The following is a 27,751-nucleotide window of genomic DNA, read 5'->3' on the forward strand; positions in this document are numbered from 1 at the left end:
AGGGATGGTGGTGCAAGATAGGGCGGTTCCGTCCAGCTAGTGTGCTCAGCCCAGATGTTTTACCAAAAGTAGTTGCTCAGTTAGCATCTGGTGATTAGGTCATCTACTTAGTTGTATGCAATACCATCTCTGGCTCATTTGTGCAGAAGAAGAACTCATTAAAAGGACATTGGGTAGCAACCCACAACGTCTGCAGGGCAGAAGAACCAGGCTTGGCAAATACAGGGTCCAGCACAAATAGCACCCCTTTTCACTACAAAATCATAAGCTTGTAATTCTGTAACACAACAATATCACACTCAAGCACACCATGTGAGATTTTAGGTGAAATGTTCAAATTCAAATGATAAATTATTGCATCCAGATTATTACCCCGCCAACCACACTCAGGCAGGCGTTACTTCCGCAGGACCCTGGACACTGGGGCAGACTGATCTGGCAGAGACCCCACCGCTGCTGCGGAGAGCCCAAGCTGGCTGCCCCGTTGGCAAAGTGGCGTGCTTCTAGTCTCACTAGCTTCCAGTTCAGAATTTGGTTGGCTGAGTTTAAATGGGGGGTTCTAGCTGCAAGGGAGGCTAGAAAGCTGTGTTTGCTTTTCAGCTTCTTTAGTGGGAAGGGAGCTCCTCTCACAAAAAAGGGAATTCATTGCTCTAACATAGAGAGGGGGTGTTCAGATGCGGGACAGCCAGAAAGAATGACCAGAGTCTGCCAGAGTAGCCTGAGACCTTGAAATTTTGACTGCAACACAAAGAGAAGTTTTTTTTTCTGAAACCCCTCAGGCAGGGACTTCCTCCCCAGGGGAGGCTTGTCAGATCTCCTTGGGGTTCTTCTGGAAAGCAACAAGCAGTTGATGCTATACATTACTCTAAAGCAGTGATTGTAATTTCATTATGTCCTTTGAGAGTTCTCACCTGTTTTAACACAGAGACAGAGGAGGGCACTCTAACCAACTAGCAATAAAACTTCCATGATTCCATAACCTCGGAGGTTAACAAACGGATGTTGATTCTGTTGCATCTGTTCCCCCGCCCCACCTCCCTTCCCCAGCAAGATAACCAACTTTGCAGGAACACCTAGCTTCCCTAGGGGATCTCACTAACCGGTGACAAAGGCTCCCAATACGCACCACATCGTCCAGTTCCAAGTTCTAGGGACCATACCACGGCTGTGAGCAACTCAGGACAGAGGACATTTTTCGCTCAGGGGTCGCCCACTGCCTCAGCTACCGTGAGTTGGGGAGGTGGCACCCAAGTGCTCATGTGCACATTTTAGAGGTCAATCGGGGATATAGAGCCTAGGGCGCGGCGGCGGGGCGGGGCGGGGGGTACCTGGTCGTTAAGAGTTCCTCCACACCTGCCGCCGGTCCCCACCAGTCAGTTTCCCAACTGTAAAATGTAGATAATGCCGGACCTGCACCTGTGCAGTTTGCCGATAGGGAAGGAGAGCAGGAGGAGGACGGGAGAAACATAATCTGGCAGTGACATTTGCTATCCCATAAAACGCATGGAGTTTTATACTCAACTAATAAAGCCAGCCTGCCTCTTGTTAATGAGTGACAGCTCGCGAGAGTAATGAGGCTATAGGTCGGAAGAGGACCTGCTCCTCCGGACTGATTTGCCCACACAGACCTTCCCGGCTGGGGCCCTGGCATGAGGGAGGAAGGGGCGCGGGGCTGCTGTCCTTCTCTGGCTGGAGTGGGGCGGGTTCCCTTCTGGCGACCGCGCGGTTACTCGCGCAGCCGCGCAGAGCAAGCTCCGGCTTGGCCGGGACGCGGAGCGAAGGCGGCGCGCCGCTTTGCGGCGGCGTTTTCCTTCCCTCCCACCGCCGCGGCGTCCCCAAGGACTGTTGAAGCGCAGCCGCCCTCCAGGTGTCCTGGCCGTGGAGGCCCTTGGAGAGCCCCCGGCTCAGCTCCGGCTCCCCGGCGCCAGATGCGGACTCGGCGACAAGTTCTCCCGCGCTCGCCATTCTCGGTCCCGGAGTCGCGCCGGCGGAGCAGGAGCTGAGACCCGAGACCCGAGGGAGGAGCAGGGACGCGGATCAATGAAGGGAAGGAGAGGAAGGAAAACTGATGAGTAGAAGCAGCTACTTAATTCCACTCAACAAGTAGTTGCGCACATCTGCAGAGGCTCGGTGAGGGCCACGTGCCTGAGACCTCCCAAGCTCAGCTCTCTGTTCCCTTTGGGAAGTGTCGCCTGGTATCCCTCCAGCGCCCCCCGCCCGCTTCAAGGTATGTGGGCGCCTACTATGTGGCAGGCGCCACATTAAGCGCTGTGCATTATCTCTTTTAGTTTTACCCAACATGCATAAGCAGCAGGACCACAGGTATTGGGGACCAAGGAACGAACGGCCTTGGAGAAATTCAATGGCTTGCGCCGAGTTTTGCAGCTAGTGGTGGAACGAGGACTCGGAGAAGGGTCTGTGCCACCTTGGCTCCGGGGCCAACAGCCCCCAGTCTCAGCTCTGCCGGATTATAGTCCCATCACGCTGTCTGCAGCCGTCGAGGGTCTCCCTGGGTGGGAGTGAAGGAAGTACCAAGGAGGCGACGAGGTGGCTGTGCACCATCCGGACCCTTGGCCTGGGGCGCGGAGATACCATTCCGGGAGCAGGGGTAGCTTTGCACTTTGGAGAGGATAATCTTCCTACCTCAAGGACTGCGTCCCCAGTGGGGGCAGTGTATCGAAGCACGGCCCCTACCACCCCCGCGAGGGGAGAGCGAAGAATTTGGGGTCCCGGGCTGGGCACTAGGAGGAAGTGTGGAGGCTGGAGAATGGCAGGAGGGGGAGAACGCAAGGCTGCGCGTGCAGAGCGTCCACGTGGTGGGTGTGTGGCGCTTTCATTCAAACTTTGGGAGTCTCGGTTCTGGCGTCAGCGAAGGTGTGACCAATCAGAGTCGGGAACCGGGAATAAATTATGCAAATCACCATCTGGCGATGGGTCAGATGACTCCCCTACTTTAAAAAACCTACCTCGCCGGGAGTTCACTGCGTGACAGTGGCGAGCCCGAGCCTCCCGGGTGTGCGGCGTGGGTGAAGGCAGATCTGACTCTGGTTTAAGCCCCTTCGCACTCCCTCTGCCACCCCAGCCGCTCAGAGCCGCCAAATTTTCATCTCCCACCCTCTCCACTTTCAGCGGCCTCAGGGGCTACACCGCTCCGGGGAGAGAAGGTGCCCACTTCGGGTCTTACCGGCTCGGACTGCTGGAACCTCGGGAGGTGCTTCGTTTCGTTTTGTTTTATCTCCCCCGCTTTTAGAAGTCCCGTTTGGCGACGGGTGTGTGTGCGGTGGCGGGGAAGGATGAGAAACTCCGTTCTTCAGCTCTGCCTCTGGAGCGTCTATTGTTGCTTTGCCGCGGGAGGCCCCGCAACCCTCGGTCCAGAGGGACCGTTACAAGGTAACGTGCACTGATTTTTTTATTGTCCCCCAACTTCTTTTCTGTGCCGTCGGGACCCCTCTGTCTTGCGGATCCTTCTTCAGTGCTTCCTTGTTCCTGGGAAATCCCTCTTTCCCCCTGCGCTCTGCGTTTGCTCCTGCTGATCATCAGCCTTGCAGTTCACTTGTCTCTTGGCGCTTCTGGCAAGGGCATCGCTAGCAGGACCTAGCCCGCTCGCTCCCTCCCCACCCCTTTCCACGGCACGGGTGGGTCCCTTAAAACGTGCTGTCCAGTCAGCGCCATCGGCTGACGGCAGCTCTTCAACCACGCGCTCATCTTTGAACCTGGAGGTTTGCCAGGGTAGAAGGTTAGAAGGAGCGCTCTCACGCGGCGCCCCTCCTCCTTTTAACCTATCTCCATGTAGGCGTTTTGAAAGTTAGGGTGGCACGACCGTTTGGTGAGTGACTGCCCAGGAGCCGCTGGGCTGCTTCTCACAGGTTGCCAGCCGCCTCCTCCCCAGCGCTCGTCCCAGCTCCCTCTCTTTCTCTTCCTAGCTGCTAGCTTTTCTTCCTTCTGAGTTCCGCATGGCTGTCTCTTCCCCTGGAAGAAGTCTGCCTCAGTGGAATGAGGGTGGGATCCCACAGCAGGGGTGCCAGGGGAACCCTTAAACCGCACCCGGTCTACTATTCTTCTGAGGTTGGCCAAAGGATGTTGGTCCATGTCAGCGTATGGACCGGTGGGAGGGCTAATTGGAACGAATGAATGGAAAAAGCTTGCGTTGCTTAGCATGTTCCCGACTCAGGTGTTAAGTAATGGTGTGGCTTGGGGGAGGTAGCATCTCCAGCTCTTCTCCTGTGGAATGGTCATGTTCCTTCCAGCCTCTGTGTTCTGCAACTCTGAGCATTGGTGGGCCATTTCATTCATTCAAGAAAGTATTTACTGCCTGCCTACTCAGTGCCAGGCGCTCTTCTAGGAGCAGGTGGAAACCCCACCCTCCTGGAGCTTCCACGTCAGCGGGGAGAAGGCAGACAAAATCCAGTTAAAATTTACAAACGGTGCTCAGTGTTGTGGGAGGTATGGAGTGCCGATGGGAGAAGCTGGTGTAGTTTTAACCTGCGGTCAGGCTTTCCTCTTTAAGAATTTGAGAGCGATAAACTAAAGAATGAACCACAAGGACATCTGGCTGAAGAACAACCATAAAGTCCCAGAGGCTGAAGTGACCCAGGCCAAAAATAGTAGCAATGGAGCTAGAGCTCTGGGGTCAGAGAGGCAGCTGCTGAGGTGAACCCTTTGTGTCGATATGCGGGTTTACCCACCAATCTGTCCAGGAAGCCCTTTTCCCTAGAATTTTCCATCTGGGCTTTGTGTGAAGCCCATGGAAACTGGGTGGGAACTGGGGAGGTGTCAGACTAATTATGTCCATGGTTCAAATTTCTGCCCGTTAAAACTTTTGTTCATTACTTGAATGACAAAACACTCTGTTCATGTGTGTTGAGATGCATTTTCTGGAACCCTATCTTTTTTACACCTGGTGCATTCTCTCCCTTCTCTGCCCCCTCTCCACCATGCTGGTCCTTCTTTCTATGATTCCATTTGCTTCCTGACTCTGGGATAAATGAAGCTTCTGGGATGGTCCTTTGGTATCTTTTCCCCTGGTTTCTGGGTGACAGGCGAGTTTGATTTTCTAATTTCTCAGCCCGTTATCAAGGGGTGGTGTCCTAGACAGCTGGAAGAGTGTTTGGTGGGGTTCGCTTATGACCATTGACACCGTGTGGGGATTGTAGCACCGAGTGTTTAAAAACCATGGGGACCATCCATGACCTTGGCTTTGTCATAGGAGCAGCATTATTGGGTTATCTCCTCCAAGGCACTGTCTCTGAGCGGTGGTGGAGCTGGAGAGAGTGGTTGTGCTGCTTTTAGGAGTTTTCCCATGGCTTCAGTCACTTATTTAACAAGCCAGAAGAACGCCTGGCCCATGCCGGGCTCTGTAAAGGCCACTGAGGAGGCATGAGTTGTTTTGCAGTAGCTGCTAGAGTCCAGCTGGGAGGGAGCACTAGGAGAGGCCCATCATGTCATAGGTCGACAGCTTCTTACCTTGAATTCCAAACTCCAAAATCTCTCAAAACTGGAAAATTTGTTTGGTAATTCATTTGGCTGCAGACCTGGCGTTACCTGGCTTGAACTAATTTGGCAGCAAAACTGACCCAGACGGACAGGAGGCTATTTTATAATTTTCTTTTTGTCCTCAGGTTGTGAACAGTCACGCATTTCCCTGCAGAAATGCTGGTGGGGAATGCTCCAGACCCCGCTGGGGGTGTTATATGATACATGCTGTGTGTACCATAATGCCATTTTTCTACTATCTGGAAATGTCTGAATTCTGCAACTCAACTGGTCCCAAGCATTTTGGGGGGAAAAAATTGAGGATCCATACTTTAAAAGCAGTAACTTGAGGGAAAGAAAGAGAACTTGCTTTGATAGGGAAGAAGAAAGAAAAGCAAGAGACACCTGTTTATTTCCGTTACCGTAATTAATACTAGTGACTAATACTCTTAAATATAGACCAGATGTCCCTTTTATAATATTGTCGCAACTCTTCTGGGAGGTGAGGAGGACACATTCAGCAGAGGTAAAAACGGAGACCCAGAGGGCTTGAGTAATCTCCTCAAGATTGTGCTAGAACGACACCCCAGACCTCTCATGACTCAAGCCCACTAGATGCATCGAGCTCTGTTCCCTCTCCCCAGATGAGCTCCACGGCCCCGAGGATGGACAGGTTGTTGACAAACCCGCCGTGCGGTTTAACCTCCGCACCTCCGAGGACCCAGAGCACGAAGGATGTTACCTCTCCTTTGGCTACAACCAGACCCTAGAAGACTGTGGCTTCAACATGACAGCCAAAACCTTTTTCATCATTCATGGATGGACGGTGAGCCCAGGGGAGGGAGCTCGGCCACTTTACCCAAGATTTGGTTTCTTTTGTTTTGGTCAATTAAAAAGAAGACTGGTGCTTCCAGATTCCACTCTCCCCCTGCTGCCCCGCTCCCCCGTTTTCTTGTGGGCTGCTTGTATTTCAGACAGCTGTGAAGAATGTAATGGGCACTTCACCAAGGGGGCAATCTGGACTCCAGCAGGGTGGTATTTAATGTGGGCACACAGCGGGCTTTCAGAAAGTGGCTCTCCTGAGGGCAGCAGCCCAGCTCCCCTGGCTCCTAAGGATCCCTCTAATTACACTTAATTATGTTGGTCAGTCGCTGCCTCACGGGGGCCGTCCCTCCCTAAGGACTGAGCTGAGCTGAAGCAACTTGACTGGCTCGGAGAGTCTCTGAGGAGCCAGCTGGCCTGGCTTGCTGTCTGCCGCTGGCATGGTGCCCACCTGTTTGCATAGAGGTGGCTCCCTTTAAAGGCTCTTTCTGGGTCCTAGCTGAGCAATTCACACTGAAAGGTCCATGACAAACTTCAAGAAAAAAGGGCTGGAACACTCAGCTTCAGAAGCTTTTGGCTAGCTAGCAAGGGATTTATTCATTCATTCATGTAGTGACAGTCTATAGGAAAATGGCACTACTAAGTGAGTAGGTTTCTGCCTAGATTAATTGGGAGGGGACATTTCTCTTCCTACTGATGAGAAATTCATATCCGTTACATGTTTCCTGGGTCTTTAGGTCTATCACCAACTGTTGGGATCAGCCTGGGGGGAGGCCGGGGAGTAGGTGCCTACCTACCTAATGTGACTGAAGAGGCAATTCAAGGCCTGTCCAGCTAGCCAGCTGCATCCCACGGCCCACGATTAGAATCATGCATTTGAATCTTCTTAAGGCCCCCCATCAAAATGCAAATACAAACTGCCTGCAACTTACAAATGGGTTGCATTCCAGAAAGTTCTTTTGTAATCTGTTTGGAACTTGGAATAAAAGCTTTCCACAGAAGCAAGATTGTGGATGGCGGGTGGGTTCCCAGGCCAGGCACAGAAAAAATCTTTTTATCTGATAATGTGCTTGTGGAGAGGTTTACAACTGGACCTTTTTACTGTTTCTACTTTGTTTCTGTGGGAAAATGTGTCCTGAGTTCTAATTTGGGATTCCTGGGATGGATCTTCCCTTCTCTGGGGCCAGGAGGCATGGCGGAGATGGGTTGTGGGATGGGGTCCCTTGTTAACTCAGCGTTTGCCCAGGAGACACCATCTCCCTGCATCTTCAAGAGAGAAACTAATTCTCCAGGGCAGCCCTTCTCAGCTGCCTTTGAACGATGGAGCAGGTCACCTGACTGACTGTGATAGGGACGTAGGCCTACCTCAGACCAGTATTGCCACCAATGCGTATCTCACAGTGGCCTTATAGGACAGCGGGGCAGCAGCTCTTCATGTTTTGTTAAGAAAAAACCAGGGATATAAGGAGCAATGAAAACAAGTACCCACATAGAAACCCTGCCTGTGGTTGGCCCTGCTCATGTGCAAATGTTCTGTCCCTGCTCAGTTAAGGTGAAGATTCTGGAATCAGCTGGGGAGAGGATCATAAAACTGAATCTTATATTCATTAGGATCTCTGAACACAGAGAAGTTTTTTTTAACGTCCTGTTCTCTCTGCAGATGAGTGGCATATTTGAACAGTGGCTGTACAAGCTCGTGTCAGCCCTGCGGACGAGAGAGAAAGAAGCCAATGTCGTGGTGGTTGACTGGCTGCCCCTGGCTCACCAGCTTTACACAGACGCGGTCAACAACATCAGGATGGTGGGACAGAGCATCGCGAGGCTGCTGGATGGGCTGCAGGTACCGGGGATGAGAGGGAGTCATCTTTCGTGAGCAGCATCTTGAACTCAAACCTTAAGAAATACAGGCCAGACAGTGTTAGAGTGGATTTCAGATGTCTGATCAAAATCTCTGGGATTCAGATTGTTATTGAATTAAGTACTACTTGAAATACTTGAAATCTGGGACTTTTCGAGAGCCTTTTAATTGTGATGTCTCTGAATTCTTCCTGTTACTTTATTTCCTAGAAGAAAGTTTGCCTGATGAGTCATTACTTTCTCATATTGGAAACGCATACTCTCAAGTTGGTTGGGAATGGCCAGGAGCCAGGACCGGCTTGTGATCTTACCAACCTATTGCCGCCTGCTTTTGCCTCTGGAGGGTGCCTGTCCTGGGCGGGGGGCGTTGGTTCACACAAATGCAGCCCACTGCCTTGCTTAAAATATCAAGTGTGGAAAACTGATCTAAAGGTCTTAAAATTCTGGGTTCTCAAACAGTCCCTCAGTCTTCTGCCCAGGTTGTTTTGGGGAACTTGGTTCCTGAGCAGCGGAATCAAACCCCCACCCCCGCAACCCCAGCAGCAGAGTGCCCTGTTGGGGTGCAGTGCTCCCACTCTGGGGTCCCAGGCGAGCTTGTAGTGCGGGTGCAGCTCCCGGGGCCTGAGACAGTGGGCAAGGAGTATGTAGCTGCAGGTCGAGGCTGGCACTTAAGTCTCCAGTGAGCCTGGTGGCTTTGACCTCCACACTGCCACCCTCCCCCCTTGGATGCTGCCAGAAAGAATGGAAAATATGTAGGGGAAGGTCAGGTCTACAGCTTCTAGTCACAACCTGCCGCCAGTGCTTGGCATTTGCAGTGCCACCAACTTCTTTTGACCTCCTCTTACTTGGCTGGGTTCCATCTGTGTTGTATTGCCCTCAAAGCCAGCCATGCCCCTGCAAGTCTCTGTCCCTGGCTCCTGTGTCTCCTTGTTGTGATTGAACTGTGGAACTGTGGGGACTCTGGGTTCAGGACGACACTCTCACTGACACACTTTTGTGCTTTCCTGCAGGAGAAGGATGATTTTTCTCTTGGGAATGTTCACTTGATCGGCTACAGCCTTGGAGCTCACGTGGCCGGGTACGCTGGCAACTTCGTGAAGGGCACGGTGGGCAGGATCACGGGTAAGCTCAGCTTCCTCCACAAACAGCTGGTCCCCGAGCTCCCCAGCTCCTCTGACAAGCTGGCTTTTGGGAACCAGAGTGCTCCCAAACGAGGCAGTGTGGGTGAGCCATAGACCGTTAGTTTTGGAAAAGACCTGGGGAACATCTAACCCCTAGCTTTTCAAATGTTCTATGCAGTCACAGAACCCTTCTTCTGCAAATTAAACTTGTGTGGCCTCCCGATATATGAAACGGAAAGGATGTTCTGGTCGAGGCTGGGTGTGCAGTGGGCAGTGTCAGCCTCGTTGTTCGGAACTTCCCCTTCCCCGGAGGCATTGCAGTGGCCCAGAGCCCCAGGGAAACACAGTTTGGAAAGCACTGGTCTGACCCAGCAGGTGAGGAAACACCCAGGTTCGAACAGCTAACAACGAAAGTGAGCCTGCAAGCTTCTGGGGCCCGCGTCCCGTCTCTGCTGGTGACACTCTAGAACCTCAAGGGAAAGATCGATCGGTGGACTCTAGGTTGAATTCCGCCTCTGGTTTCTATTTCATTTACCTACAGCCTCTTGCCAATGCTGAGCTGGAAGATTTATTAGTGATAACGACCTGTTTAGAATAGATGATTAAACTTTGCCCTTAAAGAGACTTTCCTGATATTAGCACCTAGGTTGTCAACAGAAAATTGAGCTTTCCATTTTGCCTAGCTGTTGACATGCGAGTTCGGGTGAAATCCTTCAGTGATTATGAGAAGCGGGAAAGATTCTCTTTCTCTCGGGTTGGGGACCCCTCGCACACTGTGTGGGGCTTCCTCTGGGCTAAAATGAACGGCACATGTGTTGCCCTGAACTTGTAGTCTCCTTGCAACCTTCTTTTGTCTCCCGTCCCCCCCGCCCCCCACAGCTTCCCTTTTGCCCCCAAAATAGAAGGAAAGAGTTGATCAATCTCTTTCCCAACAGTGTGTTCAATTTGAAATAGGACTCAGGTAGAGGTGTGGTCTTAGCTAAAGAAAGATTTAGTGAAGGTAGACATTCAGACTTCAGCAATGCTGTAAGCTGGTGGGGCAGATTTATAAAAAATCTGAATCTGGGAGGTTTCAGCGGCCCTCTTTCTTATCATTGTCCTGGGCTTGAGCCTAATGTGCTTGTGCACACTCACACACACTCACACGCTCTTTTAGATTCAATTATCTGCCTCGGCATACTTTGAGAGCTTTATTTTTTATCACCAGGACGGCGGGGCCTGAGCTAAGAGGACAGTGACTGTGTGGCCACACATGGCTGCTCATTAACCTGCTGCCGGAGCAAAGCTGTCTGACCTTACCCCACTCTGGGGCCAATTGTCTCAGCACCCCCTCCTAGCCCCAGTGCGAAGCAGGACACCCAGAGCCAGGCCAGCCGGTCTGGTGGGGGCCAGCATGCACCAGGCCCCCACCGGAAAGTCCTCGGCAGCAATGACAGGCTGTAGAGCCCCCCTTTCCTTATTTCTAAATCCCAAATGAGAGGAGGCCAGTGCGGGGCGTTCCCGTTCTTTCCCCCGTCTGGGTGGCAGCCCCTGCGATGTGTGCCTCGCTGGCAGAATGCTAATCAGTCCTCCGTGCTGTCTGCCTGGGGTACGGGGACCGCGTGTTCTGAGCTCGGCCCCTTCTTTCCAGCTTTTCTCTGCAGAGCAGGGGGCTGTGGGGAGTAGGGCGGGAAGGCGTGGCCTCCACCCAGTTGCCAAGCAGCCCCTCAAAGGGTATGCGGCTGACCTGACATGTGCTGTTGCGCATGTCTGATGGGGGTCGGGGGTGGGGGCTTGTAAACTTCCCTCTGCCCTCGGACTTCTCCTGGGCCTGGGCACAGGGGGTCCTGACTGGTAAGGGGACCAGAGACTGTAGCTGGAATGGGGTCCTGGGGCCGAGACTGCGGCTGTTGTGCAGAGGCCTGTGGCCCTCAGGGGCACAGCTGAATCCCAGTCTTGCTTGGATCAGAGAGCTGCATATTGGGGTCTGCTCGAGTTTTACACTCCTAGGCTCCTGAGGGAATTCTGTGATGTACTCGGGAAGAGGGCATATGTTTCTAGTTGAACCTTTTTCTAGTTAGTTATAAGTAAATAAGCAAGCAGATTTATTCATTCTTCAAGAAATATAAATTAAGTGAGCAGTCGGTAGGCTCTGGGCTAGATGCTGCTTAGTGTCGAGCACCTAATGTGTGACAGGTACTTCTTGCCTGTGACAGGTAAGTCACAGAGCACCTGGGCAAAGGGGGTCCTTTGGCTCCATTTGACAGGTGGGGAGACCATGACCCTGCTTAAATGATGAGTCCAATATCTTGCATCTTTCGTAGCAGGGCTGGGACTCAAACCCAGGCTGTCAGATTCCAGAGCCCGCCCCCTCCCACGGCACCACACTGCCTCTCCCCAGTCACTACAGGAGCTGTGTGTAGTGCAGGAGGCTCTGCCCTGCCAGGCCAGAATGCAGAGGCGCTCCTGTGTGTGTGTGTGTGTGTGTGTGTGTGTGTGTGTGTACGTGTGTGCACAAATGTGTGCATGTATTCCATTCGCTGGACAGAGCACTTCTGGGGGAGTCAGACTGAATGGAAAAAGGGGTGGTTCTCCATCTTCTCTCTTTTTGGAGGGGGTAAGTTCTCCCTCCCGTTCCTAGTTAAAAAAGTAATTTGTGGAACTTTTCTGCAGTGTCCCTGGGCCCTGGCCCTGTGTCAGGTCGGGTCAGCCTTGGTAGGTGCAGGCCCAGCCTGGCTGCCAGCGGGCCGTGGAGAAGCCCCTCTGCCTGCATTCCTCCAACCCAGCTTGGTTTCCATGGCGCTGACCGTCTGGTGGAGACTTTTGTTCACACCCAGCAAAGAGCTCCTCTCTTATGTTGGTTGCAAAGCAGAATGCTCCTCTTTATTTATTTTTTTCCTCCAGGGGACATGGCAGCAGGCAGGGAGAGGCCACTGGTGTCAGTTCTGTGGTCTGTGTAGCCTGTAAAATGTGTCATCGTGGACCCTTCTGGGAGGACACTCCTTTTGTGCCACCTTTCTTTTGGGTCCTGGGTTGGGGATGAGCTCCCAAGCAGCCTGGGCTCCCTTTCGGCCTCCGTCTTCCATCCATTTATCTAAACTTCTAAAACCTGTGTACAGTCCTCATGAGCAGTGAGTTTCACGGGTCTTCTCTGGACAACAGCGTTGCCTTTTGCTTGTCCTAAAACTGCTCTCTCAGCCGCCCGATGTGCCCCCTCGTTCCCTGGTCCCGGGGTCTGGGGGGCACAGTTCCATTCCCGCCCCCTGCTTTTCAGGACTGGTTTGGGTCATGCCTCCTCCCGCCTTGCTGTTTCTAGATCAGGGTTTCTTAGCCTTAGCTGTATTCACATTTGGGGCCAGTTAATGCTTTGTAGTGGGGGCTGCTCTGAGCACTGTTGGGTGTGTATCAGCACCCCTGGCCTCTGCCCTCTATATGCGATGCTAGTAGCTTCTCTGCACCCGTCCCCCCCTCAGTTGTGACAACCAAAACTGACCTCAGACATTGCCAACTGTCCCCTTGGAAGCAAAATCACTCCCAGTTGAGAACCACTATTCTAGACTAAACAGACCCCCTTCCTCTGCTGTAAATAGTCTCTTCGTGTGTTTTCTCTGTGTCTGCAGGGCGCGAGCCTTCTAGGTTGGGATGAGTTTGGCTCCCATGATTACTTGTGTTTAGTAATAAGAGCTAGTATTTGCACTGACAACTGCTTGGTCTCACACTGCCTCACACGAGCTGTATGAGTTGAGATATTCATGTCCATTTTCTAGATGATACTGAAGTAGGGAGAAATTTTTCAAAATCTGGCCTGCAGACTACCTACTTTCAGGGTCACCTAAGGAATAAATATATGTTTCTGGGCTCCATACCAGACCTACTAGTGAGAATCTCTAGGGGCCCAGGGAATCTGCATTTTATAGTCCTCACATTTTTTGAATCGTTTTGCATTCATGTGGTTCCAAAATTAAAAGATGGGGAACATCTCTCTTATGGCTGCCACTCCCCCCGCCCAGTACCCCACCCTGTGCCCCACCCTGCTGTCCCCTGTCCCCCCCACACACACGCATACCACAGGTAACCTGTGGCTGCTGTGCCCTTCCAGAGTTCTTTGTAGTTAGAAAGTGGAATCTGAATTTTGTAACAAGCTCCTGGTGATATCTGTGGTTTTCAAATGTGAGGACCAGTACTCTACCAAGCAACTTGGCTGTTCAATCCAGAAAGTGTTCAGGCAAAAATGTTTTCTCTTTGTAGTTGCAACATACAGAAATTCTGGAGGCGTGAGATAGAGACTCTCAGTGTATCTCACTGCTCCACTCCCGGGCCTGACCCATCGTTAAAGGAAGGGGGGGAGTAAATCCAAATGTAAGTAGGTCAGTCTGAGGACACTGAGGCTTCCCTCCTGAAATTGTAGGACGTTCAGTTATTCCATGAAAAACCTGTTAACTTGAGGCCGTGGAAGGCTCTCAGTGCCAGGACAAATGGGACGGGTAGCTTAGTTTCAGCCCGTCCAAGTTCTTCCTAGAACTGCTGTCGTTCTAACAGTCCGTGGTTCCTTGGAGCTGCGGGTCAGGGTGAAGCTTGTGGCCAATTGACTGCATCAGCTGAAGTGTCAGGTCAGGTGAAGGCGTCAGAAGAAAGTGGAAATTCCTTGACAGCAGGCACTGAGCGTTCCAGGTCGGCTGGGCTCTGAGTTCAGTGTCCTCCTGCGCACTCGGACTTGACCCGACTTGGCGCACCCGACACAGTTGGTATCGGCTCCCCCTTCCGCCGTAGGTTTGGATCCCGCCGGGCCCATGTTCGAACGGGCAGACATCCACAGCCGGCTGTCCCCCGACGACGCAGACTTTGTGGATGTCCTTCACACCTACACGCGCTCCTTCGGCTTGAGCATCGGGATCCAGAGGCCCGTGGGCCACATCGACATCTACCCCAATGGGGGCGACTTCCAGCCAGGCTGTGGGCTCAACGACATTTTGGGGTCAATTGCCTATGGAAGTGAGTTCCTTATTTTCTGCTTCACGGGAGGTTTCACGTCTCCTCCTAAATCAGCCAAAACTGTGAGAGGTCCCAACCACACGTACTGTGTTGTTCCCACCTCCCCCCACAGGGGCCCTCAAACACTGCCATTCCTCGTCCGATGAGCCTGTGAACAGCCGCCCCGTGGTCTCTGCTCTGCCTTCTCACGCTTTGAGGTCCAGCTTCTATTGATTAATACCTCTTTACAACAAAAGAAATACATATTTGTTGAATAAAATCAAGCAATATCAAATTGCGTAAAGCAAAAAGCAATGTGGTCCCCTCACCTCACTCCTGCTTCTGCTCACTCTTCAGAACTACCCAATAGGAGCGAACAGTGCTGTTTTTCCCGTCTTTCCTTTGCAAATTCATTTATGTGCGTGTGTATAACGGTATTTGTCAGAAGGACATTGCTCTGCCACTTTCCTTTTTCAATCATAGTATGTTACGGGCATTCTTAAACATCAGAGCACCGAGACCTTACATTCTCATTTTTAGAGATTGTGTGATATTCTATAGTGTGAACACACTATAATGTATTTTTTGTAACATTTTAAAGAAGCGAACCCAAGATGCTTTCTCTATTCACTTATCATTTGTCTTCGAATGCCTGAGTCTATTGCCAGCAGGCTTGGGCTGGGCTGAGTGTGCTGCTGAAACGGATGTGTGGCCCCATGACTGATCTCTTTCTGGATTTCTCCTCACTTGCTGCCTTGGATGCTGGCAGCATCTCTAAGTCTCGGCCCCAGTCAGTTCTCTCTGCCATGATGCTGTGCCCTTGGGCGTCCTGCTCCGACACTCGGGGTATTAAGACTGTTGCCCTCTCCCAATATGATAATGTACCCAAGTAGCCTCTGAAGGATGTTGAGGTCCACGCAGAGGGAGTTCAGCCCTGCCCCAGGGGGTGGGAGGATGGAACTTCTCTCTCCCTTCTTTTCCTTCTTTTTCTTTCTCTCTTTCTTTCTTTCTTTCTTTCTTTCTTTCTTTCTTTTCCTCCCTCCCTCCCTTCCTTTTTTCCTTCCCTTCTTTCTTTTCCTTTCTTTAAATTTAACATTTTATTTTTATTTGCTTAGATAGGGGGGAAGGGAGAGAGAGACACACACATCCATGTGTGAGAGTAACATTGATCATGACCCCAGCTGGGGACCTGGCCCACAAACAGGCATGCGCCCCAACTGGGGAAAGAACCAGCAACCTTTCAGTTCCCAGGCCAATGCTCAGCCCACTGAGCCATGCCAGTCAGGGTGTATTTCTTCAGTGTTAGTGAGAATGGGGTTTTTCTTGGAGTCCCAGGACTTACTGAAACTATTGGCTTCAGCCTCTGGTTGTAAGAAATAATGATGGATTATGCACCAGAAAATCCAAGTTATACTTCTAACTTTGAAACCAGCTGTCTGTGTGAGCCTGAGCAAATTACTTCACATTTATGGGCCTTTGGGTTATAATGGAAAGGAATAGACTAGAATGCAGTTGGCAAACATTTTCCTGAAATGTCAGCTAGTGAATATTTCAGGCTTTGCAGGCCAGAGCCTGTTTTCCGTGCTCCACTCTGCTGCTGTGGCACCAAAGCAGCTGTAGACAACATATAAACAAGTGAGCGCGGCTGTGTTCCAGTAAAACTTTATTTACGAAAACAAGCGGTCAGCCTGCCAGCTGTAGTTTGCTGAGCCCCGGATGGGATGATGTTTAGCATCTGGCCCATTTCCCCCTTGTTGCGACTATACAACCATATGAGGACTTGGCGACTCCTGCTGTACACTGCTCTTCATCACCTGATTTCGTGCCCATTGCATGCGTTCTGTTGCTCCCTGCCGCTTTGTGTGCATTAGGGCTGACTTCCCGCCTGGGGAGCAAGCGGCTCGGTGGCAGGAATGGCCTCTAACTCCCCTGCATCTTAGTGGAAGCCTAGCACATCACTGGGCAAGTGTGAAGAATTACACAAACGAGAATACAAACAGCAACAGTGCAACTCGTTATGGTTGGTGAGGTGTACAGTACTTATTTTTTTATTTTTCAATTACAGTTTACATTTAATATTACTTTGTGTTAGTGTCAGGTGTACAGTGTAGTGGTTAGACAATCACAATCATTACAGAGTACCCACCTGGCACTGTACACAGATAGTACAATATTAGTGGCTGTGTTTCCTGTGCTGTGCTTCCCATCCCCATGGCTTTTCTGTGACTCCTGGTTTTGCACGGTGCTTACTGACTGAGTGGGTGAATCATCGACAAGTGGCTTATCTGGCCTGTTTTCCATCTCTGCCTCCTTCCCTCACCAGCGTTCGCAGAGGGGGTGAGATGTGAGCACGAGCGGGCCATATACCTCTTTGTCGACTCCCTGATGCATCAGGATGAGCCGAGCTTCGCGTTCCAGTGCACGGACTCGAACCGCTTCAAAAAGGGGATCTGTCTCAGCTGCCGGAAGCACCGTTGTAACAGCATCGGCTACAACACCAAGAAAACGAGGAACAAGAGGAACAGCAAGATGTACCTAAAGACCCGGGCGGGCATGCCTTTCAGAGGTAACCCTCTGTCCCCCAGGGCCCTAGGGCTGTCTTCTCCCTCCTTCTAAATACCTTGTGGGACGGGGCATGTCCCTGCATTCGAGGTGTGGCTGGCACAGTTAAATCAAACCCCTGCAGATCAGGTTCCGTTGTGCATGCCGCAGGAGTTTTAGTCTGTAAGAACAAATGGTGGGGACTCCCTTTGTTGTGTGAATTATCACACCATGATCACATTTGACATCTTAAATTTCTCTTGCATTTAACTTTTCAAAGCTGTTTCATCCTTGTTTTCTCATTTGATGATTACAAAAAATCTGAGGCAGGACCAATAGGGGATCAAAATGATGCCTGCTTTTTTATAACATGTTATAAAACCATAAAGTTTTGTGGGTATTGGGGGTATTATTTTACATATTAGGAAATTAAGGCTTAAAGAGCTTTGATTCTTTTTTTTAAAGATTTTATTTATTTATTTTTAGAGAGGGAAGGGAGGGAGAAAGAGAGAGAGAAACATCAATGTGCAATTGCTGGGGGCCATGGCCTGAAACCCAGGCATGTGCCCTGACTGGGAATCGAACCTGCAACACTTTGGTTCGCAACCCGAGCTCAATCCACTGGGCTATGCCAGCCAGGCCTAGAAGCCTTGATTCTTAATGCTAGGTTATGCAGCAGGAAAGTAGGTGGGCCAGAATCCCCAAAAGTTCTCCTGAACCCCAAGCTCCTTCTACATCCCAGTGATCTCTTATGCCATTGGACAGAACGAGACCAGAGAGAAACTGGAGACTGGGCTGGACCACAAGGATGACCGGCCCTAAAAACTCACTCAGTGTGCTGGGTGACTGACCTTGGGTCGGGTCGCCCTGGCACGGCGATCAAGACTGACAAGTGCCTTTGTTCTGCTGCTTCTGCAGTTTATCACTACCAGATGAAAATCCACGTCTTCAGCTATAAGAACACGACGGAAATCGAGCCCACCTTTTATGTCACCCTTTATGGCATCAATGCAGACTCCCAGATGTTGCCTTTGGAAACGTAAGTCCTGAGTTCCCTTTGCTGGGGTGAGGGTCAGCTGGGACAGAATGAGAGCATGCAGGAGCCTGTGAATGGTGCGGGAGAGTGTAGTCTGGGGGGCTGGGGGAGGGGCAGGGCAGTTCCAGCAGCCCCTGCAGTCCTCTGTCTCTCCACTTGCTCTTTTCCACCAAGCCCTCGACACAGCATTTCTGGGAGGGAAGCTTCCAGGATGAATCAGCAGCGTGAGAAGCTGCTGGAAGGCAGAAAGTGCTGTGTCATTTTAGACAATGTCTGACCCCTGAGGCTTTAGGGAATCTGGAACGGTGTAAGCATCATCCCTGGACCATTTCCGGTTTTCTGTGGGGCATGCACACAGACTCTGTAGAGATTTGTCGAGACTCCTAGGGTTCAAAGAGCCAGGCTGCTCAGTGCTGGGATTGCAAAGGAATGGCATCGCAGTTCTGGCTCCCAGGCTCAGGGTCTAGCTGGGAGAGCAGCTTTGCGTGCACACGCTCACGCACACAAACGGGGTGAGGCAGGCTCCCAGGTGCCAATGGGACGGATGGGCAGGAGGGGGCCAGGACTTTTTCGGGAGACCGATGCCTGGGGGCCCAGAGGAAGAGGATGCTGTGGAGTGGGCATGCAACTCTCTGTGCATCTTTATTTCTGTTTTTATCTCGGACCTGTGCCCCCAGGAAGTAGTGTACGTAAATAGGGAGGTGCTCAGGAATGGTTTTGATAAGAAGGGGGTGGTGCTGTAGGTCAGCATGTTGCACATTCAACTTCCACTGTGTTCCTGCTGGTGGAACACAGATGGGGTGGCACTGGGGAGAGAGCTCCCCTCATTTCTCTGCAGTCTGTGGGAGGCAGGTGCTACCACTGTGCCACCCCACATGGCATGGCAGCTTCCCAGGGGGCGGGCATGAGATCAGCTCTTCTCTCCCCTTTGTAGAGTGGAGCAGATCGGGCTGAATGCCACCAACACCTTCCTGGTCTACACAGAGGAGGACTTGGGGGACCTGATGAAGATCAGACTCACCTGGAAGAGGGCATCTCAGTCCTGGTACAGCCTGTGGACTGGGTTTCGCAGCTTGCTGTCCCAATCCCCAAAGTCCAAGCAGGAAGTGAATATCAGGCGCATCCGGGTCAAGTCTGGGGAAACCCAGCAGAAGTAAGTGCCTCACGACCCTTGTGGGCCCCACGGCAGTAGCAGGCAGGAGGCGTGTCTCGGCAGTGTCCTTTCCTTTGCTAAGCAAGTGCCTTTAGTCCTTTCATATCCAGAGCACGTGGGCAAAACTTCAAACACCTTTGCAAGGGAAAGCAAATTCTACGTCAAGTCCTCTGTCAACTTTTGTGTTGTGATCACAGGCTGTTGGCTGAGAAGGGTACGCAAGTGGGGGCTGCAACCCAGCCCTTGTTCTGTTTGCCAAGCACTGGGTTGGCCCAGAGGAGGAGGCTGCTCCTGGACAGGGCTCATCAGGAGTGCTGCCTTGCTAATCTCTTGGCCCCAAGGTCCATGCAGCCGCAAGTCTTGGCTTGCTCCTGTGCAGAGCAAACCAGAACACCAGGTCCAGGGAGCCCCTGGGGTGATGTCTGTGGGAGGACCTGGTTTCCTCAGCATCCTGTTTCCAGAGCATTAGACCTCTCCTTCTGAGGTTGCAAGTCAAGGTCATGGGGCGGGTCCTGACGTCATGTAAAAGAGAATCCTTTATGCCGAGCTAGCTGGCAGTTTCCCCACGTCTGTTAACCCCAAGACTAGCATGATAAATCCAGAGCTTTATCTGTCAGCACCTTAAACCCTACCTTGACTCGCTAGGACCTTTCTCAAGAATGGGAGGGACCCTGGTCAAATCCTTCAGCAGACTTCTAGGAGGTCATGGCCAGCTGGGGGTGGTCGGGGACAGCCTCCATCCTCTTTGTGCCTCACCTGGTATTTTCCCTTGTTTCCATCCACTGCCTCTGGCACAGGATGGCTGGGAGAGGGGAGGAGGCTTGGGCTGCTTGTCCGAGTGATTTTGCTCTAGAAACCTGTCGATTGGGAGTGCCAGCTGGGAGAAGCTGTTAGAGCCAAGCCTGTGGTCTCAGTAATTGTGTGTTTTGCTTGTAAGTACAGCCTGTGCCTAGGGGTGGGGTAGCAGAAAGAGGACCATTTTAATAAAATGTTTCAAGTATAATAAACCACTAAGACTTCACAAATGTAAGCGGTTTCCCACATTGGTTTCAGATAGATTTTTTAAAAGTAGCACATTACAGGTAGAGCTGAAGCTCTTTTGTGCCCTTTCCCTGTTCGATGCCTCTCCTTTCAGACCAAATGTACTGATCTTCCAACGTTAAATAATGTCAGTGCCTTGCCCTCCTTTGTGATTGTTTTACCCTTTGTGTTTCTGCTTGTATCCAAACAGAAATGTTTTGGATGCTTCTAAAACTTATGAGGGGATATACCCCTTCACAAGTTGCCTTTATTTATTCAACACTGTTTATGAAGTTTATCCAGTACATATAGATCTAGTCTATTCTGTGTGTGTAATGTCATCGTACATTTGTTTCACCATTGCTCTGTGGAATATTTCAGTGGTTGCTGCTTTTCGGCAGTCGTGAATGGCACCGGGATGAATATACCTGTGCACGTGTGAGAGGGCTCCTTTGGGGTATAAATACCAAAGAGTAGAATTGCTCAGTTTTAGTATATGTCTTCTCCAGTTTGGCTAGATATTATTCATTTTCCTCTCCAAAGTTGGTGGACCAATTTTAATCTTAGCCACAAAGTAAGAGTTCCCCTTTCCCCTCCTCTTCACCTACATTTGGTGGGACATTCTTGATATTCCATTGGGTATGAATTGGTCCCTTACTGTTGTTTTAAACTTTTTCTGATTGTCCTAAGGTGAGTAACCTTTTTATATGTTTAGGTACTATTTGCACTTCCTGGAAAGAGTTCTCAAAGCAGTTTTGATTAGGGCTTTTGTCCTTGGGGTGAGCAATAATTGGTCATGGGGTCATGCTAATCACCCACCACTGAGGTGGGAGTAGCCCACATGGCTTGGCTGTAAGTTACAGTTGGAGTGGTTATTACACCACTGATTCTATCAGTGATCTTGGCTGTCCACTTCCTGAATCTTCTATTCTGACTCCCAGCTGAGTCCCGCCATGCTTGTCAGTGGATATTTGTGAGCACGGCACTGGAGATGCCTTGAGTTCCTTCAGCCAAGGAGTTTACAGTCCACCACAGAGAGAGGAATCCACAAGCAAGTCAAGACACTCATTATACACCAGGCTGTCAGAAGTAGCGACGGTAACAAAAGCCACATTTATACAAGGACACGCTTTCCTATTAAATTGAGAGATCAGGGTCTCGGGCCGTCAGAGAGGTTCAGACAGGCAGGCAGTCTTTTGGAGAGACAGAGGGAAGAGCGTGGAAGCAGTATGGGTAAAGGCTGCGTGAGCCGAATCATGGGAGCCGTCAAAGAGAGACATGGGTTAGAGCACTTGCCTGAGTTCCGAAGGTTCTTGAGTCAGGATGCAGCAGGATAGAACTGTTCTTTCCTCCTGGCTCTGCCCACCTTGGCTCCGGAAAGCAGTCTGGCTAATGCACAGCTGTGTACCTTGCCCTCGAGAGTTTTGGTTGCCTCACTGGTTTCTTTTTCCTCTTAGATTTGCTTTTTGTGCAGAAGACCCTGAGAACACCAGCATATCCCCTGGCCAAGAGCTCTGGTTTCACAAGTGTCCGCACAGATGGAGACTAATAAATGAAACCAGGTAAGTGGGGCTCTCCCTACGTGCACGCAGCACACATTGACCGGTCACCTAGTGCGGGGCTGGGCACCTGGGACACAGCAGTGAACAGAGCGGAGAGAGATCCCTGCCTGCGTGAAGCTGACCTTTCATTGCAAGGAGATAGGCCAGTCAGTGGGACATACAGGGTGTCAGACGGTGTTAATGCCCCTTTGCCTCTCGTTCTCCCTGACCCCATGGGGTCACAGCTGTGGTCCTGGTGGAGTGTCTTTGGTAACTGAATCCCTGGGGTTGGTGCCCGTGCCCCGACTTAGACTAGACTTCTCTGTGGTGAGCGGGCCTGTGGGCCGTTCCAGGGCCCCCAGCCTCCTTCGGGGCAGCAGGTTGGAGTGGGAAGTTGAGGGGGAGGTAAAGGAGAACCATAAAGTGTAGTCCTGTTTTGTCGGTTTTCGGGAACCCAGGTTGGTGTGAGTGGATATATTAGTGAGCAATTTCCCCCCTTTTGAGGAATGCTCATCTGTGTCACGCTGCATTGACAAAAGGGTCATCTTACTTCACTGTCGCCTTGCCCCATGGTGGACGCCTTTTGTTTCTGAACTGAGGAAAGCTGGGATCACAAGGTGTGAGGCCGTGGGCACATCCCAAAGGGGAATTTGTCATACGTCCTCTGACCTGAGCGCCTGCTAAAGAGGAGGGAGACCAGCTCCCCACCGGCCCCCACCTCTTGCCCTTGCCAAGGTCCTAGATCATCAGGCCACTGCTATACACCGAGCACACAGATGTGCCCACCCTGCGTCCGGTGCCTTCCGTACATCATGTCATTTACCTGTATCGCCAACCCCAGGGTGCAGGTGTGGTTTGCCCTGTGGACAGGTGGGGGCCTGGAGGCTCAGTTTAGGCCAATCTTTCCAGCTTCCCCGCCTGGTCATGGCAGAGCGAGGACTGAGGCCAGCTGGTTCACTCAGAGCCTGTGCTCGCTCTTGAGCAATTCATCCCACCCTCGCAGATGAATCGCCTCACCGTGATCTAGGTATTGGTTACCACACGGCTGCGCTCACACCGGGGTCCCGGCGATGAACTCTCTGGCAGCCCTAAGGCCTGGGCTGCATGCCAGCAGCTCTGTCTCCTGCTAAGGAGCATCAGTGGGACCACGGGCTCAGTGACCACAGGGCCTGTGGCATTCTGAAACTGCCCATCTAATTAAGCAACTCAGGCTAGGCTCATGTGACTTTGTGCTACAATAAGAAGTTTAATTTTTTATGTTGGTGTTCAAGTTTATACCTTTCCTAGTACTTCCTCATGTATTAACTTCAGGGACCCTGGGAATAGCCGCATAGATTGGAGATGTCTGGGAAGGATCCCTGTCCTCATGAGAAAGCATCTATAATAAAATATTTTCTTCTTTCTCACCCCAGACTTTCGTGAGAGTTGAGAATGCTGTAACTTATCTCATGCTACCTCTTTGAGAAAGCAAGTCGTTTTTCCCTTCCTCCTCAGAGGGACAGAAAACAATGGGAGCCCAAGTAATAAATTAACTCTGGGAAGTCATGACATCCTTAGACCTGTGTAACGCCTGCAGCATTGTCTGCCGACCTGGTGCTGTCACCTCTCCCCCGATAAGGAGGCTGGGGTTCCGGGAGGTTCCACAGAGAGTCAGTGCAGCTGAGACTAGAACCAAGATCTCTGGGCTGTGTCTTGTTCATTCCTTGCCATTCCATGGTCACTCCTCTGTTTCTTGATCAAGGCAGAGGACTTGTTGATAGTTCCCCCCACAATCGTGCCTGTGTGTACACACATGCAGTGCCTTGTGTGTGTGTGTGCTGCAGGTGAGTGTTGTGCTGAGGAATGCCAATGCTGAGGAACCCAGAGAAGGCTCCAGTGTGGTGGAGGGTGGGGAGAAAGAAGCACTCAGGACCTTTTCCATTAGTTCTGGAAGGGAAGCAAGGGAAAGGGTCCGGTAGGGTTGTAAGACAGCTTGGTTGTGATGTGATGTGATGAGGGCACACCCTCCATCCCGGCTGCGGGGTTTGCTAAGCGAGCTAACGAACGCCACTCTCACCCGGTTTCTTTCAGGCAAACTGTGGAGCTTCCCTGAGGGTGCCAGCAAGGCCTCTGCCACACTGTCCAAGCACATGGAGGAAAGTTACTGCTGAGGACCCACCTGATGGAAGGACTCCTCTTGGCCTTGACCCTGGAGCACAGGGAAGAGCCTGCTTGGGGGGCCCAGGACCTTGATCGCTACAACTGAGACTTCCCACCAGAGGGGACCATGCGCTGCTGTTCTTGCTGCTCCTGCTGCTCCTGCTGCTCCTGCTGCTGCCCTAGAATAGCTTGAAGGACAGATCTGTGGCAAACACCTGGCCTCTTGTGCACACCGGGCTGGCTCTTGTGACTGGGTGAGCCTGTGCTTTGCCTGACAAGGGGCAGTGGCTCTGCGTGGAAGGCCGCCAGCTGCCTGGCCCCACCTGAGCCACTGGGAGGCCTTCCCACTGGGAGTTGACTCATGTCGGGATGGCAGACCTGTGTCCTTGTTCACCCAGACACAGTCGATCTGGGGCAAGGCTGAAGCCCTCATTGACCTGGGGTCAATGAACTGCACTGATCAATATCGGTCAAACTTTTTTTGACCTTCTGCCCTGCTCCTTAACTCACTCTTGAAAGCACACATTGGCTTTTTAATTTTTCTATTGCTCATTTTTTTTTGACTGGACAATTTTTTTAAGCACTTAACCTTAATGGGGTTGGGATTTCTAGGCTCCCTTCAAGTTTAGATGACCCATGAATATATATGTGAGGAAGGCACAAGGGACATTGTGGGGAGCCAGAGGATGCAAGAGTTGGGGGCCCTGAGGCTTTCAGCAGTTTCTGTCCACTTCTTCTCAGTTGACATGTACATCCCCCCGAGAGTGGCCTGGTTGATGGCCAGCAGAGTAGCAAGCAGGTACCCTACATGCTGGGGACCAGATGGTGGCCAACTGCCAGATACAGTTGCTTTGGAGCATAATCTCTCCTGTCCAGGAAGGGTGAAGGTGTCACATATGTGATGCATGTCTGTTTACCCAGAACTGTCACCTGTCGAACAGCGGGTGCTCAGATGTGACCCAGCGTTTTTCCTTCCTTGGAACGTCTTGTTCTAACACCAGCCTCTTGTCTGTGTTGAACTTCTTCAGAAGCCCCCAGCTCTTCATTTGAGCTAATATACATGATGCCTGAGAAACCCTTTTTCACTTTGCAAAAGATTTTCATGTGGGTCGCCTCACTGGAGATCAAAGACGGGAGGTGAACAGGGAAGCCATTATCCCCATTTCACAAAACCAATGCTCCGTGAGGGTCAGCCGTGTGCCTAGCATTGTATACCTAGTTGGTGCTGGGGCTCCGCGAGGACCCAGAATTCCTGGAGGCAAAGTCCTTGGTGTGTTCGTCTCTGCAACTTTGTCAAGACTTCCACAGCCCCTTCTCACCAGGGAGCCCTGCATGTGACAAGTAGAGAATAGTGTTCAAAGCCATCCCTAAAGCCCCAAGGAAAACATCTGTGCCAGGGTTTGGGCTTTTACAGATGAGATTTATTTGGAAGGAGATATGATATCAGGCGGGGTGAAGAGTGATTTTTGTACTTAGGGTTTGAAGGGACACCGTTTTACTCTCTCTGTGCCAAAGTTGCATCCTTGTTCAATGCCAAGCTTCAGAAGACATAACCAGTCCAGTCGTAAGTCAAGGTATTTTTTCTATCCAATTGTGTGTTCGTCTGTTCTTTCTGTGATTGCTTTCTAGCCAAAGTGGAGCTTATATTACTGACGGAGCCTCCTGGTCGCTTCTGACCTGTTTTTAGTAATGGAAGCCTTGGGAGTCCAGTCCTCAGTGGGTCCTGTATTTATACATTTGGCTTGAAGATTTATTTGTATATGATGATGCTTTTTTAAAAATGCTATGCAGAACATTATTTATTTCTTGTGTATGTAATGTATAAAAACAAAAAACAAATATATGGTTAGTTTTTACTTTTAAGATTAACCAATTTCAAGATTAAAACATTTTAATAGTAAAATAGCCCTGGCTGGTGTGGCTCAGTGGATTGAATGCTGTCCTGCGGACCAAAGGGTTGCTGCTGGTTCAGTTCCCAGTCTGGGCACACGCCTGGGTTGTGGGCTGGGTCCCCAGTTGGGGGTGGGTGAGAGGCAACCAACTGATGTTTCTCTCGCACATCAATGTTTCTTTCCCTCTCTTTCTCCCTCCTTTCCTCTCTCTCTGGAAATAAATAAATAAAATATTTCGAAGAAAATTTAATAGTAAAATAATAAAAATCTGCAAAATTCTTAGTGGTGTGGCCACTCAGTTCTTAGAAGTGGAGAGACTTATGGTTGCTCAGGCCTAGGGTTTGACAGAAAGTTACGTCAGTGTAAGATACAGTCTCCATTTGACACCAGTTGTTGGTAAGAAGTGGGCAAAAACTCCTTTCACTAAAAAACAAGAAGAAAACTTATTTGGATCACAGGGGAAACGCCTGAAGGTGAATGTTAGGAAGAAGAGGGAGAGTGGCTGGACACTGGGGATCATTAGTGAGGATACAGGTTTGGTTGCCTGGGACCTGGATACTACAGTGACTTACACTAGAGAGAAGTTGATTTCTCTCTTGTCTTGACTCCCAGCTGGTACTGAGGTTCTGCTCCAGAAAGCCCAGAAGGGTCTAGGCTCTTAGTGTTTTTGCTGTCATCCCTATGATGTTCCCCTCATCCCTATAGTCCAATGTGTCCCCAGGTAGGTCTTCCAGCCTGTGGGAAGGTAGAAAGTTCCAGAAAGGGGGCACATGTCCCCTCTTAAGACCATTACTGAGAAGTTGCCCACATGCTTTTGGCTAGAAACCATAGTCATGTGGGAAGCTGGAAAACACCGTCTTTGTTCAGGGCACCCATGGGCCCGGCTGCAAATCTAATTGCTACTTATAAAAAAGGAAATTGTATATTGCCCTCTGTTCCTCAGGAATTAATTTTTATTCCAAAGAAACAGGGAGATACACCAAGGCAGCCTTTAAATCATTCAATTTTCTAGCCAGTTTTTAGTAATAAACTGATCTGTCACTATGCAGTTCAGTGGATTATATCAATTTGATTTTACCTCTAGTCTTCAATGTTGAAGTGTTTTAAAATGAGAAGAACCCTCTCCATGAGGGTCGTTCACAGCAGGAGAAAGCGGCTGCTGTTTGTTTTCGCCTGGGACTGTCTGAAATCCCAGAGGTAATAACGGGCAGGGGAAGGATCGGGGCGATGGGAAGCGTGTGTTCATCTAATTCAGGCAACGAGGGAAGGGCTGGGATCTCTCCGGCAGACTCAAGGGGATTCTGAGTGGCCCAAGGGCACAGGAGCAGTCTGGGCGCCCCCCTCTGTGTCTTGTCTGACTTCTAGACCCAGTGCCACCTCCTCACCTGTCGGAGTTAGGGAGCTTCCACAGGACCTCCCTGGACCCCACCGACAAACAGGGGCAGTGAGCTTGGAACGATGGGTGCCAGGCAGGCCCAGACAGCCGGGCTCGCTGCCGGTGTCCGTTTCTTCATCATCGTCTCTGTGCGCAGGGCTCCCCTGGGCCCGCTGGCCCGTTGGCTCCTGGAGGCTGAGCCTTGTTTTTCATTGGGCTTCTTGGACTGGTGTCTGAAGTATAGTTAGGTATTCAGTAGATATTCAAATGAAAGGGGGACATTAGGGACAAAAACCCAACAGGCAATAGGAGAACTAGGAAAAGAGCAATCACTTCGGAGTCCAAGTCCTGGCATGTCACTCAGTACTGCGTGAGCTTTAGGCTAAAAAGAATCACCCAAGCCTCTGTCTGTCCGTCTGAGAAACAGAGACAGTATCTCACAGGGTTGTTGCGATGATTAAATCCATGCACTGAAAAAAATCCTTGCTTTGTGAACATTTGAACTAGAAGAGGACAAGGTCACAGACCCACCCCAGGGGCAGTGTCCATCCAGTGACTGGTGACCAGGTCCCACTTCCTTGCCTCCAGACGGGACACCTCTGGAGGGCCATCGGTGGCGGTGAGGTCCACTGAGGCCTCCGTGGTGTCACAGGTCACTTCTTGCCCCACCCAGTCCTCGGCCTTCCCTCCCCAGTAAAGAGTCCCGCACACAGATCCCCATCCCAGACGGCACCTGTCCTCCAGGGAATCCGGCTGAAGTCTGGTGATGACTTCCCAGACAGCCCAAGATCTACTCCAGGGCTTCAAGGAGTGTGGACAGAGGAGCCCAAGT

General features: G+C 51.0%; 1 protein-coding gene across 2 annotated transcripts; it reads left to right on the forward strand.

The window, feature by feature from the left end:
* The first annotated feature begins 1,568 nt into the window (after positions 1–1,568).
* Positions 1,569–25,508, forward strand: LIPG (lipase G, endothelial type). 2 transcript variants are annotated; one of them, XM_045850421.1, is made up of 11 exons: positions 1,569–2,227; positions 3,251–3,390; positions 6,117–6,298; positions 7,955–8,134; positions 9,162–9,273; positions 14,022–14,243; positions 16,546–16,788; positions 17,682–17,802; positions 18,734–18,952; positions 21,430–21,534; positions 23,584–25,508. In XM_045850421.1, the coding sequence occupies exons 2-11, from the start codon at positions 3,294–3,296 to the stop codon at positions 23,603–23,605; spliced, it is 1,503 nt and encodes a 500-aa protein (XP_045706377.1). In that variant the 5' UTR covers positions 1,569–2,227; positions 3,251–3,293; the 3' UTR covers positions 23,606–25,508. The 2 variants fall into 2 exon arrangements, with proteins under 2 accessions (XP_045706377.1, XP_045706378.1); XM_045850422.1 differs by having other exon boundaries at positions 2,089–2,227; positions 3,130–3,390.
* Positions 25,509–27,751: the final 2,243 nt, after the last annotated feature.

Source organism: Phyllostomus hastatus, unplaced genomic scaffold, assembly GCF_019186645.2.
Source record: "Phyllostomus hastatus isolate PE091 unplaced genomic scaffold, TTU_PhHast_1.1 phas_contig_80, whole genome shotgun sequence".
Classification (NCBI taxonomy): domain Eukaryota; kingdom Metazoa; phylum Chordata; class Mammalia; order Chiroptera; family Phyllostomidae; genus Phyllostomus; species Phyllostomus hastatus.

What these genes read in the sequence shown, in the direction of transcription:
- LIPG (XM_045850421.1), top strand. Translation starts at nt 3,294, where the DNA reads ATGAGAAACTCCGTTCTTCAGCTCTGCCTCTGGAGCGTCTATTGTTGC. An exon ending in TCATCATTCATGGATGGACG is followed by an intron (nt 6,299 to 7,954) that starts GTGAGCCCAGGG and finishes TTCTCTCTGCAG; the next exon opens with ATGAGTGGCATATTTGAACA. An exon ending in TCTGGGGAAACCCAGCAGAA is followed by an intron (nt 18,953 to 21,429) that starts GTAAGTGCCTCA and finishes TTTTCCTCTTAG; the next exon opens with ATTTGCTTTTTGTGCAGAAG.